The sequence below is a fragment of the Pieris brassicae genome, chromosome 6 (assembly GCF_905147105.1).
Source record: "Pieris brassicae chromosome 6, ilPieBrab1.1, whole genome shotgun sequence".
Classification (NCBI taxonomy): domain Eukaryota; kingdom Metazoa; phylum Arthropoda; class Insecta; order Lepidoptera; family Pieridae; genus Pieris; species Pieris brassicae.
In genome coordinates this window covers 14,072,358-14,087,243 of record NC_059670.1, presented here as the reverse complement: position 1 = coordinate 14,087,243, position 14,886 = coordinate 14,072,358, and the positions used below count along the sequence as shown (strand labels likewise).

Here is a 14,886-nt window from a genome sequence, read left to right as displayed (position 1 = left end):
TTTATAAGCAAATAGAGATACCCAAGACGCACATAAATATGTATCTATAATATCTTCCCTCTCACCAACCACCTTTTAAAACCAGGATTAAATTTAGTTCACGCACACATTTTTTCATACAGTCTCGTGTGTTACAAAATACCTAGAGACCTAGCGTGTAATTACACACTTTATTCATTCTCTCACTGACTCACTCACACATTTGCACCAACACACTCACTCATGTATTCAGCCGTGTTGATAACAGTCGAAAAATCAAAAACAAAAATAAATAAAATGTAATAAAAAAATATGTAATTAAATTATGTTAATATACTTTAAGGAATTTATAATTAAGTTTGTTATGTAAGAGCTGGGAACCCTGACACAGTTAATTTTAAATGTTAATGCATATTTACGTAATGAATAAAAAAAAAATATTTTTTTTTAATAGTTTTATACATAAATAAATTTTATACGTAAATACTTTAACAATAATAAATCCTTGAATCTCAGACAGATAAAAACATGTCTAATGTAAAATTTTAATTTTTTGACTCTGACTTTTTGACATTGTTGATTGATATGACTCTCATATACAAATATCCGACACAACATTAAGGTCATACAATCATCCGAAAATCAAGTTCATGTAATAATAATTTTACATCAAGTTATTATTCAGACTGATGTTTTAATATAAAACCAAAAAACTTAAAAACGCGGAAGTTGAAAAAATAAACGACACAATACACATGCAATTAACTTTGATGAGAGCTACGTAGCAATATAGATAAATTATTACGATATTGTTAGTAAAAAACGCGAGAAAAATTCGAATAAAATTCATATTCATTGTTTCATAATTTAAAACAAGATTAATTGTGTAAAAGCAATATGCTGGAGTTCCTTTGACTTTTATATTTTTTATACCTAGGGCTAAGGTCTTCCCTTCTACACAGTCTCATTAAAACTTATTTGCATTTAAAGAATTCTAGAGAATAGAGAACAAAAAAGTTGCTTATAAACGATCTGTCCAGAACATCAGTTTTAAAAACGTTCTTTAGAAAGGGCAGTAAAATCGAACAGCTCGATTTGTCCTATTGAAAACTGAACAAAGTTTATAATAAAATTATTTATTTAAAAAATATTGTAATGCCTTGAAAGAAAACACTTTTTAACCAGATTGAAGCTATGTATTACTATTATAAACTTATAATTATTTACATAATTTTAAATTTTTCCGACGTTTTTTCGCGTGCTTTACAGCGTGAGTGGTCACGGTGACTGTTGTAAAACCTTGATCATTGATCACGGTGACTGTTGTTGATTGTAATACCTTTAATTAATGCCTAACTTAATACTAAGCTAAACCTTACTTTTGATAAGTAAACTGTCGTCCTTATTTCTGGTGTACCGCGGATGGTGAGTAATGATGTAATGGTTGTGATACCATACAGTGCGTGGTGGTGGTACACCCACGCTCTTGCAGGCGAGGACCAGAGAACCACGGACTGGTACTACAACGTCGCCACCAAGGGATGAAACGCCGGCTACCACTGTTGGCAAAGAATTCGTACTATCGTCTAAACTAAGCCAATAGACTAATTAAGAGAATGTATATATATTAGAAAATAATTTAAGAGAATAGAAAGTAATGTCGTCTAGTAAGTTATGTGTGAAACACGAGTCGTCGCGTTGGATATTCATATTTCTTTGCATAGCCATTTTTAAAATTCAATATATATTGGATTTTAATATAAAATCTGTTAAAACGATATTAAGAATATTCAGCGGATAAAATATTTCATATTATACAAAGCTATGCCATAAAAAACGATACGGTGGACGTTCATAAACAAATTTTTCAACAATAAATTGTAACCCTTGAAGATATGTATATCCATAATTCAAACATAACGCTAGGTACACAATTGTCAGTCGTAGAACAAGAAATTAATTAGTATAAATACAATACCATTAGATTTGCATTAATACTTACTAAGTAATATGTGATTGAAGGCGTTATTAACTAAGTTTTATTGAATAAAATTAATTTCAATTCTTAAAAGGCCGGCAACGCATTTACGAGCCTTCTGGAAATGTCCATGGGCGGCGGTATTACTTAACATCAGATGAGCCCCTTGCCCATCTGTCCCCTATTACATAAAATAGAATGTCAAGTGCATCTATAACTGACAATAAAACAAAACCACAGCGAAATTAATAGTAATAAATCGAATGAAATCGGTCGTGTCAATAATTATTGATATTGACAAAATTTATAAAATTAAAATATTCTTTTCAAAGAGTTGTGTACTATCCAATACTACTGTAGTTGAAACAAAGACCTCTTCGTGCTTCATAATAAAGTTATAAAATTCATATATAACTTTGAAGCAAAAAAATATTAATATGTATAAAGAAAATCGTTTCTTCTGGCATTTAACTCAATTTAAACTCATAAATTTTTATGTTAATATTATCGCACATATGAGTCCTGGGTTCGATTCATAACATTTATTATATCATAATAAGTCTTTGGCTGATCATATGATATAAACAAATGCAAAGATCCACATTATACATATAATAGGCTTCAAACTATCAGTACAATACTAATTACCTCTTTGTTGGGGCGCATCAATAACTCGTCTGCTTGGAGGACCCTCTCCAATGGCAGTGCTTGCTGTCACCCATACATCATATTGCTTGCCTTCCTGTAGACCCTTTAGCTCATGGCTATGTGTCTCGTCTGGAGTCTCTTGCGCATCTATTCTGTGCGACTCAGGGCCGTCATTACTAGGGAAATAATTTTTTGTTAGAATTAAAAAATACATTAAAATTTTTGGACTTCTATTTACGATACTTCTGGATTAAAACTTCAATTATCAGCTTAGTTTTATTACTTTTATTTGAATTTTTTATGACTGTTACAATAAAATCATTGTATTTTAATTATCACGGATATTTTTGATATTTATGAAATCTCTTTACTTGTTTCATTGACCGGACTTGTAAAAAAATGTGTAAGTGAGTATAATTTTATATATACAGAACATTTCAGATCGTTCATTGATTTGATATTTCACATGTGATATTTTATTACTTTATTTCATTTCTGTAAAGAGTTATTTTAGGCGTACACACATTAAGTTACGACTTGATCTAAAATTTCATCTCTATGTGATACTTTATACTATGGACCTTAGTCTTTAATATTTTAAACGCTATATTGTTTTATTTTATATATACATTACAAAGTTCCAGTGTGGGTCGAGTGGTTGAAGCGTGCATCTCATTCTAAACCGACATCAATCAAACCCAAAAATCTAAGTCACGTGCAGACTTACAAGGAAGGAGATCAAATTAATTCCTCGTCTATAACATAAAGTCGAAAAAAATGGATGCATTCTTAATCTACCAATATAGGGTTATAGGGCTATTACATTTCTATTATAATGAGAACATCACTGAAGCCGTGTCAGGCCTCTTCTAAAGTTGTAGAAAATTATTGCATGAACATTTTCTTTAAAAATATTAGGTCCTTACATATGAAATTGGCGTATTTCGTACTGGCCACTTTAATCACGATGTTCTCCTCTTTGGTAAGGAATTCCAAATTCAAATTTGTACGGCTATTTACTCATGTATTTGTGCTTCGATGACCGTCATTCATTTGTTTTTTTCTGTTAGCGTCACTCATTTTACAAAATGGAAAACTTAAAGTATCGCATTATTTACGAGTACGAGTTCCGCCGTGGCACTAGTGCTGCGGAAACGATTCGAAAGGTGTATGATGTGTATGGCGGTCATGTTGCAAACGAAAACACAGTTCGTTTTTGGTTCCAACCTTTTCGTTCTGAAAATTTCGACCTGCAGAGCAAGCGGCCTGAGACTCAAGTTGATAATGAAGTATTGAAGGCTATTGTGGAAGCGGATCCATCGCAAACCACGTCCGAGTAAGCTGCAGGCTGCGGTGTTAGTGATAAAACTGTTTTAATTCACTTGAAACAAATTGGGAAGATTAAAAAGCTTGAAAGGTGGGTACCTCACGAATTGACTGAAGTAAACCGGCAAACGCGCGTCGACTGCTGCGTTACATTACTGAACCGGCACAATAGTGAAGGTATTTTAAACCGAATCATTACCTGTGATGAAAAATGGATTCTTTACGATAATCAGAAGCGCTCAGCGCAATGGTTGGATCTTGGCCAGACAGCCAAATCCTGCCTCAAGCGAAAATTAACCCCAAAAAAGTTACTTGTTAGCGTTTGGTGGACTAGTGCCGGTATTGTTCATTGCAGTTTTCTCAAATCTGGCCAGACTATTACGGCTGATGTCTATTGTCAGCAATTGCAAACCATGATGGAAAAGCTAACGGCTAAACAACCTAGGCTGGTCAATCGCTCCACGCCACTGCTACTTCACGACAACGCTAGACCACACACTGCACAACAGACGGCTACCAAATTAGAAGAGCTTCAATTGGAATGTCTAAGACATCCTCCGTACTCCCCGGACCTTGCTCCAACAGATTACCATTTTTTCGAAATTTGGACAACTTCTTGCAAGGGAAAAAATTTAACTCTGATGGGGCAGTCCAAATCGCCTTCACAGATTTTATTGAATCCCGTCCGTCCGTCCGTCCCGTTTTTTTAGAAAAGGGATCAATGAACTACCTATGAGATGGCAAAAGTGCATAGAAAACAATGGTCCATACTTTGATTAATTAATAATATTATATTTAAAAATATTCGACTTTTTGTTCCTCCCATACAAAACGCCAATTTCATATGTAAGGACCTTATTATATTCATATGTAAGGATATTTATTTTCGTACGTTACCTGTCCTATCGCCACTGTGACTAAAAAATTGCATTGATCCTAATAGTTTCAATTGTTTTGAGATTCAAAATTTAAACACATTCGAATATAGAACTGTTCCAAAATCAAAATTTCCGGGAAATATGGAAACAACAGAACCTAAATGCCATGCCTCGTTATAAAATCCCTGCTGAGTAAATACTTACTTATATACAATAAATACAGAAGGAAACTAAACCTATTATATACCTGGCAGTAGATTTGCAGTAGAGCGTAAAATGGAGCAACTTTCCGTTCGGTTGTCGAGGTTTCTTCCAGCTAACAAGCAGCGTGTTTGACGACTGCGATAAAAGCTTTATTTCCGCTGGAGCTTCCGGAACTATCGAGACGAAAGGGTTTCCAATAAAACATATTTGATTTACCAATTCACACATAATATGAAAGGAAAGCTTTAGACTATTAGAAATAAATTGTTTTAATCGATATGAAATTAAAAAATATGTAGAGAGGACGGTTATTTTGATTCTGTAATTCAAAGTAAGTCAAAATAACTTTAACGGCAGAAAAGAGGTTAAATTAATTCCAAATTTGCTTTTACTACCAGTTCGAATGTCAAGGGCGCAGAGCAGGCAAGAAGAACTGACAAGAAACTTTCCGCCACTCTTTTTAAACGCTTAGTTTTGAGTCAAACAAATTGATTGAACTGGAGAAAATCAATCATGGTTCATTTAATTCACGAGCTATACCTTATGCTGTACAGTATTAGACTTAAATTAACTATTAAAAAAAATATTTTTCATTTACTCGCTCTCTTGACAAGATTGGTTACGTCAGGAATTTGAAATAATTATGCTTTATGCTAACGATTAGAAATCCTGGGCAGTGTGGTCGGACCGTGAAGCCTGCGAAGTGCCCAGGAGACTTCTGTGCTTCTGGAAGGGGCTGGGCTAGATTCTGCACTTAGACTATTAATACTTAATTTGTACTATTCCGGAGGTGAGAGATTAAAAAGGAATTCACAAAAAATACTTTAAATGAATCTTAATAGGACATACCATCCTGCAAAGTAGAACAGACGATAGGGTATGAGAAAGGTCCGATCCCATAGTTGGAGAATCCGGCGACCTTGACTGTATAGTTGGTGTACTTATTCAGTCCTTGTAAACGAATTTCTGTTACTGGTGCGGTTGCATTCTGCCATTGACGACCTGAACAAAATATAGTTTAACTTGTAGGGAGACATCCAGCCTGTGGTGCTTAGTTTTATTTTTAGCGAGTATTGTTTTTAGTTCTGAGAGTGTTAAGAATAATAATATTTAAAAAAAAATTGTGTACTATAAAGATTACATTAAGTTTACGTTATTGTATTAAATAGTACACGATCTCCCAGGGAATGAAGGCCTTATCCAAATTCTTCTATTTGTCTCTCATATTCGCTATTTTCCAATCATTCCTTGCTATCTCTTTTTCCTATCCTATCATCATTTTCGCAGGATTTTGGTGGGCATCTTCTCTTTTTTCTTCCCACTGGGCCATTCCAAGTAAGGGTATTTTTGATGCATCTGTCATCAGCACGCAGGCAATGTAACCGGGGGTTTGAGTGTATAACGACGTCTGTTATTTTTTGTAAGGCTTCGTATTATTCTTATTTTATTTTATTATGAATCATTATAATTTATCGTATTATAAATTTTGAGCTTTATTATCATTTCACTAATTATATTGTATATTGTTCCCTTACCTTGTGCAGCATACAGAACAGTATAACCAATCAATGAGCCGGCCTGTTTGTGGTGCGGTATTGGTTGCCAACTCACGCGCAGCGCTGTTGACGTCACACCACCACATTCGACTGATGTTGGGCCTTCTTCGGGTGCTATTATACGGTTAAAAATTTCATCTCATTAATGTGATTATTAATTTGGACGCCGCTAGCCTAGCCTTGGCATTCGATTAGAATTTTTTTCGTACTCATTTTTCTTTAGAGACAAGTATCAGTTATATGTGCCTAACAATCTTCCATTAATTGCTTAAATGTTTCATTTCACTGTTACAGAGGGGATAGCTCACACTAATAGAACATCCGGTTGCCTACATAGTACATATACAGATACATAATCAAACCCAGATAATGTTTACTTTTCTTTTTCGAACAGAAATATTTTTTTTCAATTGGCCGTGGCATCTTCTAATAATTGATGAACTTACATATTGAGAATCCCTATTTGAATTATAATCAAGTCTAGACAAAACAATCCACTAATTAAATTAAGCAAGATAAAAGTTTATTAACAAAAAAAATGAAATTCATTATGAAGATAATTTTCAAAGACTGAAAGCGAAAACTTGAAAAAGCGAACATTAATTATGTTCCAACTGAACGGAATAATTAAAATTAAAAAGGTGAGAAGCAATTAAGACTCTCGATAGGGAAAAATAATATAGCTTTTGTTAAGGTAGAGAGAATTTGAATTCTCAAAAGATAATTTCGACTTATTGCACCTTTCTCTATTACTGGTTGGCATTTTAAGTTCGTTCTATGAATATATAACTAAAATTATAATTATTCTCAATCGAAATATTTGGATTTGAATATTTTGAATTGATTCGAGATTTGAATTTGGAATTGCCAAATGCTCTATAATTGTTTTATTACACAATAAATTATTTTAACAACGAAACAGGTGCTTGGGAACTGGGTGTGTGATACTGACCACCACGTTGATTTTAATTGTGCAGAATCAGTGTAGTAAGGTTATATGGGGCTTTGTTAGGGAAAGCCAATGCTAGTTCCCAAGTAATCAACGAAATCGATAAAAACATAGAGCATGGTGGGATTACGCTTCGTCCTTTGATTTTGTGTCTCGAAAGGCATTCTATGATAACTACTTACAATTCTACTAGTGGTAGTAAAAGTGTAATTCGGTATTTATTTCATAATATCCTGATCTCCGCCGACATAAAAATCACAATTTTGTTTCTAAATTAACAATGTCGTTTATTCAATATGATTAAATTTTATGGATTTTATTATTTATTTATATCATCACGTCTTTATCCCGAAGGGGTAGGCAGAGACGGAGACGCCACTTACTACGGTCCTGACATACCTCTCTCGCTTACACTTTCATGACATGCATCCTCCTTGGTTATACTTTTAACTTGTAAGGGACAAGTTAAAAGTATCATTTGGTCCATTTGGTACAGGGTACCTACCCAACCCGACGGATGATGAATCCGCGGTTGCCTTGTATATCCTAGTTCCATTTGTAGTAGAGTTTTCGTTATTAAACAATAACTTTAATAGTTTAAATTAAACTTTTGTCATTTAAGCTTGCTTACTATAATTAACTAAGTGTCTCTTGCTTACGCGGAAAAACACAAGTTATCAGTTTTTTAAGTTGCTGTTTTAATTCCATTGGAAGGAATGAGTTGATCCTGATTTAAAATAAAATAATTTTCAACAGTGAAAGAGACTTCATTAAGAATATTCAATAACATTGTTGGAGAATTGAATTTTGTGATGTGTTAAACAACTTTTCTAATGATTCCTTCATATGTACAATACCTTAATTATATCTTAAGTATTTGAAATTCTTAAAAATTGCTGTTTTTAAAAATCTAAACAGCTTTGATTAAATCGATGCAAAAGAAATTTTGTTATCCATAGCTATTTGAGGTATTCGCTCCCTTAGTCATGTTTTTTGTATATTTCTGTCTACTGTAAAGCTGGTGACCTGGACTTTTTTAGTCCTATTATAGGTACCAGCTTTTCACAAAGCTAGTTAATACGTGCAGCATGCCCGTAAATGCAATATTGTAAAGAGGCATATACACTTATTAATCTAATTATGTACAATAAACAAAGCTTTTAATCTAACCATACAAGTCAGTCTCAACCAAAAAACGAATTTGTATTGGTACATAAATTGTCTACCATTAAGAGGAACTTTATTAATTTCACGTTAATAGAACTCGTATTGTTTGGAAGTGGAAATGTGTATCAAACGCTTACAGTTTCGAAAGGGGGTTATTTTACACTCATTACCTCTCTCTCATACAAATTATTGGCCTAATTTTACAAGTGTTTGGCACAGTTCCCTGTACAGTGTAAAAAATGTAGCTAATAAAGTTTGCAGATTTTATACTTTCATAATCATATTTGATAACACATATTTACTTAATACTTTACATACATAGCGTGTAATATTTTAACAGAGCTTTTCGATTTCCTATAAGAAACATTTATAATAATAAAAATCTTTAGTGCTGTAAAATAAATGAAAATGTGAAGTACTATAAACACTCATTATTAAAATTAAAGCCGATTAAATTCCCTTGCTTGCTTATAGCTTGCCCTTGGACATGGGCCTCCTCTAAGATCTTCCACAACTCTGGGTGTCTAGCTTTACGTAGCCACATAAAGAGAGCTCTACTTATATCATTTTCCCATCTTTTTTCATAATTAATTAAATATTTTATATATAAATGTTTTACATAAAACAATGCTATAAAAGCAACGAAAAATTCATAGACAAGCTGTAGTTTTCTACTCTGTGATCTGAACGATGCTACAAGCTTCGAATTAAGTAAAATTTGCTTCTATGCACGAGCTTTATAGCTAGCGAGCTTTATAGGTTTAATATAAAATTTATAATATAAGCAATATATTGTTAAGTAGTCCCTACTTTCAAGTTACTATATACAAATAAGCTGGGTCGCGTTACATACCTCCTTCCCTTGTGTCCTCAAATAAGGCTATAGAGAAAGGCCCATTTCCGGCACTGTTGAAGGCTGCTATGGACACTGCGTATCTGTTAAAACATGTTTATAAGTCATTGGGAAATAAGTTTCTTTTTCTTTAATTTTTTTAATGAAATTGACCAGATTTCAATGTAATCTAAGAAATTTCTCGAATATAATTTTTATAATGCAAACTTAGATATAGTGTCACTGTCCAGGGTTAGTGTTGAATACCTGGAGCTTATAAGTTTGTTAACTTCCGGGTTATAATATTCCTTTTCAATCTATCTAGTATTTATAAATAAACACTTAACATATTTCCGAGATCCGAACGCATTTAAGTGAAATTTCATATTTTTATACAAGAGATAAAATAAATAGCATTTCAACTCACACTTGGAAAGTCAGCAAATACGGATATTCAATTAAAATTATTCAGACAGATGGAAAAATTTATTGTATTAATATTTTATGTGCAAGAGATTTAAATTGAATCGCAAATAATACTGTTAACTTGAGTTATTATCTCCTTAGTCTCGTCTCTTATCTCGTCACATAATAGTAATTATAAATTTTTCTATCGAAGATGTAAGAAGCCCGGTATCTGAATGAATGTATGTATGTGTATATTGATATATCATGCAGCTAAAAGGATATAAAGATCTTAATTATTTCGTAGCTCAACGAATAAGAAAAGCAATACACCAAACTAATTAATTTTTTTATTTAAATTTTCCCGTCGATTTCTTATAAGCTCGCAATATTAATTTCCAAAGGACTTCAAGACGCATCGACCACTTTCAAATAAATAAAATGTATATATTTAAATGTATACTAAAATAAAATAAAAAAACATAAAGAATATAAAAGCTGACACTTTAATATTGAAGTGGCTATTACAATAACTCAAAGCGAGCTGAATGATTGATGTATATAAGCCGAGGAATGTGCCGACGCTGACTTTTCAGTTTTATGCGTTGCGGGTTGAAATTGAAATTGAAAATACTATACAGACTGTTCTATGTAATCAATGCTTTGTTTTTTCTAGTCTCATGGATTTGAAGAGTTGTCCAGTTCACTTTAAACTTACAAAATCTCACTAGACTTCAACATAATCAACAAAACTTTCTGTTGACCCATATCAAAATAAAAATAAAGAAATTACTGCTAAAAATACAACATTCATATAGGAGTCATATATGTTAAAAAATCACAGACTAGCAATACTAGCAGTGATTCCGACGACTTTTGTATATATAGTGGTGGTCGTTTATTTAGAAATACTACCTACGCTCATATACATCATCAAAGATACTTCACTGCCTTCAAGTTTATTTTTAAATTAAGCAATAAATAGTACAACAATATGTTCAAAGATTTACCATTTATTAAGTACTGTATGTACCTTTAGTTCTCTGAACATCTGTAGCTCTGCTACCTTGGGCTCGGTAAGGCAACTCGAAGAGTACCAGTATTGGTAATGATAAAATTAATAATAATAATCGATTATTTGCCAAGGTAGTGGTTAGATCGATCAATTACAAATATCCGTACAATCAGCCATTTATAAAAAGGCATGCAAAAATCATATAAATTTTTATAATGTCTTATAATAACAACTAAATCATGTCATAGTAAAGGTATTTACAATCGGTGACAATGCATCTATTTCTGGGTCTTACTCCATTTTTACTTACGTAACAAAATGATCTAACAGGTTTTTAGATTTATAAATTGTGTTATGTCAAGGAGCCAATCTTGTTGACTCCAGCTGAGCCAAATCGTCAATTGTTTTATTCGGCAATTTTATGTACATTGAAAAAAATAATTTAAACTAAATTAGTATCCAAGATATTCAAAACAATGACCTATAAATCAGTGATAAAGTAACAAACGATTTTACCTCACTCCTTTTAGAAGTCCCGTTATAATGGTTTCTTGTTTAGAATAAACAGAAGTTGTCTTTATTATCTTGTCGCTGCTCTCTGGGGATTCTGCGACAAAGGTTATAATGTTACTTAACTGCCACTTAACTGAGATAACGTCATTGTTTTAGTTGCGATATACCATATTAATATTGTTATGTAAAGCAGGTATATTTATTGAACATTATCAAATGTTAAGTTTATAAAAATATTAACTAACTTAAGCGATTTTCAGTTTTCACACTACAATATTTTATTATAGTAAGACAAGTAGGTTTACTTTGTAATTTAACACTTTACAATGCTCCAGGGTAGCTTCAGATACGAATCAGAATAGGATAGTGGCATTCCCAAATGTATTTGAAAATCTTAGAAAAGTATCAAATCCTTCGATTTATATGATAAAATGTGGGCCTTAACGGGCTACATGATAACATAGCAAATTCAAACTTGGAATGTTTTTTAATCAGACTATTACTATTCTAATTTATAGATAAGATTTCCCTGATCATTGAAATAGTTTATTATCTATAAGTGTAAGCCCAACCTATTGACACATCTTAAAGAGAATTACGTGAAATTTTAGTTATTTAGAAGGCTCACCTGATGTTAAGTATACCGCCGCCCATGGACACTCAATGCCAGAGGGCTCACTCGTCGCCGTCTAAATTCTATATAGAGAAGTCTTGTTAATTTCTATACAATTACGTAACTATTTAATAAGTATTTCACAATTAATATTTGACAACATTTCTGTTTCATTCGCCTTACATTATAAAGCCTATGAACCAAGAAGGTTATGTGAATTATGGTAATTTCCCGACCACTAGACCCACTTGTATTTATGAGGTGTCCATACCTTTATAACCGATAAGTTGTGGCACAGCTCGTACTCGATAACCGAGAATCATTCCATTATGAGTATCACTAGGTGGAGGTAGCCATCTTGCAAGTAACTCTCCGGGCGACAACGTCTGCTCCAGTTGCACACTGAGGGGTGATGATGATGGAGCTGATGGTTGAAGTTAAAAAGTTACATTTTTTACACTCTATAATAAAGACATTAGTAGAGAAGTCGCATTCCAAGGTTTGGGTTTGAAAATCGTACGTTTCCTACGAATGTTGAAGTGTTTTCTCGAATAGACAATGATATAAGATGGATTATGTTATAATACATGCTTATAGTCATAGAGAAAAATTGACAAACATAATTATCATAATCGATATTTCGTTTAAATTTAAATGATAACCAAATAAAATATTCATAGCAAATAGTTTTATCGTCAATTGGGACCAGTGAAAAAAAAATACAATCTTATGCTTTTAATATTTTTAAGTCTTGAATATAAGCTCATACCAGGCATTTTTTGTGGTATAACAAGTCTCAGACGCTACCGAAAAAGATTATTATTCACAAAATTTGTTCAGGTTCTGTGGTAAAACTCAAAGACTCTTGGGTTTTTGAGAATAAAAAAAAAGGAATATATGTATTCATTTATTTACTGAGGCGCATACGTTATAAATCGGGACAGTCTCGCGAAATTTTGGATTAAACTTTCGTAATAGCCACCGATACATTTACAGATAGTGAAAAACATTCTAACATATAAAATGAAGTCTGACTACGTCTATCTGTAAAATCCCGTAAACTCAAAACTACAGAACGGATTTATACGGTTTCACCAACAGTTTGATTCCTAAAAAAGGTTAAGGTGAATATTATCCATAGAATTTTGTTCTAATTGCGTATAATGATTACTGAAGATATCGCACATAAGATTTTACAAATAATTTATAAACCTAATAATTATAGGGCAATAGGACAATGCATATAACCTTAATTTGCTCCATTTTCACCTTTAAATCTTGTCCATAGACGCCAAGGGACAAATTAAAAGGGCTCGTCTTATCGTTAGAACATTGTGTGGCAACAATAGAATTTATTTGATATATTGCTATCCCAAAGCGAACTATACTGACATTGATAAATTAAGATACGGCGGAAGGCGAAATCTCGCCGCCTGAGACTCCTTGAAATATTTAGTTCTCAGTTCTTCAGTATAAATGAAAAATGATATTGGAAAGTGAATATACGTTTTGTTACACGGCAATATTTTATAATGAAATTAAATAGACTTTTAAAACGTAAAGTTTGTTTTTCATTTGTTAGAGAACACACACATTTAAGCTATTTTGGATAAATGGATTACTTTTGAATAAAGACATTTCTAAAAAAAATATTTCAACAGTAGTCATTTCACGTTTGTCCCGTTGTACGTTATGTCCTGGCGAATTAAGCCAGTCTAGCTCCTTTCAGAAGTGTCCTGGGCACTTTGAAGGTTTTACGGAGCGACCTCGTTGTTCCGAGGATTTACTGGGAAGCCACCTTCACGCATTTCAAGATTACGTCGGTGACTGTTTCTTCTGTACTCAAACAACCTCTGCACAAGGGACTGTCGTACCAAGGACCAAAAGATGTTTATAAAGCATACCTATCATTATATTCATATTAATTCTGTTAAACCTTAAATGTCGCTGTGCCAATTTATTGCAAGAATATAGTGCAAGAATATGTAAGGTGGTATAATAGTAAGTTTGCATATTCTGCCACACACAATGGCGCGCAAATTTGTCTTTAAAGGAGTTTTACATTTTACATTATTAGTCATATGAATTGGTATATTCTTATACTATATGTAGCATACATATTACATCATACGTAATTAAATTTATAACAACTACTACTTAATATCTAAGTCGAAAAATTACATTGCATTGATTACGTATGTACTAACAGTATTTGAAATTTTTTGGTTAAGAATTTTACTATTTATCGTTTTGTAAGTTTACACTTTATAAATATCATTCTCAGTATAGTTACCTTCTTCAGCTGTGGTGAACCTAACAGGTATACTATAAGGGCTCAGGTCAGCTTGATTTCCGCCAGCTACTCTTGCCGAATATCCTGTCGCCGCTTGCAATTGTTCTATGTCGACTGTGTGACGTATTTCATCAGATCTGTTTAATTAAAATAAAGTATCAATAAATGCATTATTCAGGCGCATATGTTATACTAAAATATTTATAAAATTGTCTTTCAAATCCGATATTGAGGATAAATGTGTATTAAGACTTACATAAGTACACAGTCACAATGTGTTATAACATTTTTGTATACCCAATTATAGTAAGTGATAAAACTCGAAGCATGTGTCCTAAATAAAAATCTAAGTTAATGTAAGTCTAAGTTTTTTAAACTATGTTCAAATACTTTTATTTTAGATTTTAAGGTAAGAATGCCAGCCTTCTAAGCTATTCAAAGTGAAACATATTGTTTTGTCAGGACTCAAGCGCAGACTATATACATTCTCCGTAATTCTCTCGAACTTTAAACTCATGTACAAGCTTCAA

At 32.6% G+C, this 14,886-nt stretch overlaps 1 protein-coding gene across 1 annotated transcript in view; it reads right to left on the bottom strand.

Annotated features, from left to right (window-relative positions):
- Positions 1–14,886, bottom strand: part of LOC123711430 (Down syndrome cell adhesion molecule-like protein Dscam2) — a 59,488-nt gene that overhangs the window by 14,266 nt on the left and 30,336 nt on the right. Inside the window, exons 15-23 of the mRNA XM_045664011.1 lie at positions 14,357–14,493; positions 12,335–12,487; positions 11,454–11,544; positions 9,539–9,621; positions 6,549–6,683; positions 5,863–6,015; positions 5,057–5,186; positions 2,606–2,781; positions 1,359–1,538 (exon numbers count right to left, since the gene is read on the bottom strand). Of these exons, the coding sequence (XP_045519967.1) occupies positions 1,359–1,538; positions 2,606–2,781; positions 5,057–5,186; positions 5,863–6,015; positions 6,549–6,683; positions 9,539–9,621; positions 11,454–11,544; positions 12,335–12,487; positions 14,357–14,493 (1,238 nt within the window). The remainder of the gene's footprint in view (positions 1–1,358; positions 1,539–2,605; positions 2,782–5,056; positions 5,187–5,862; positions 6,016–6,548; positions 6,684–9,538; positions 9,622–11,453; positions 11,545–12,334; positions 12,488–14,356; positions 14,494–14,886) is intronic.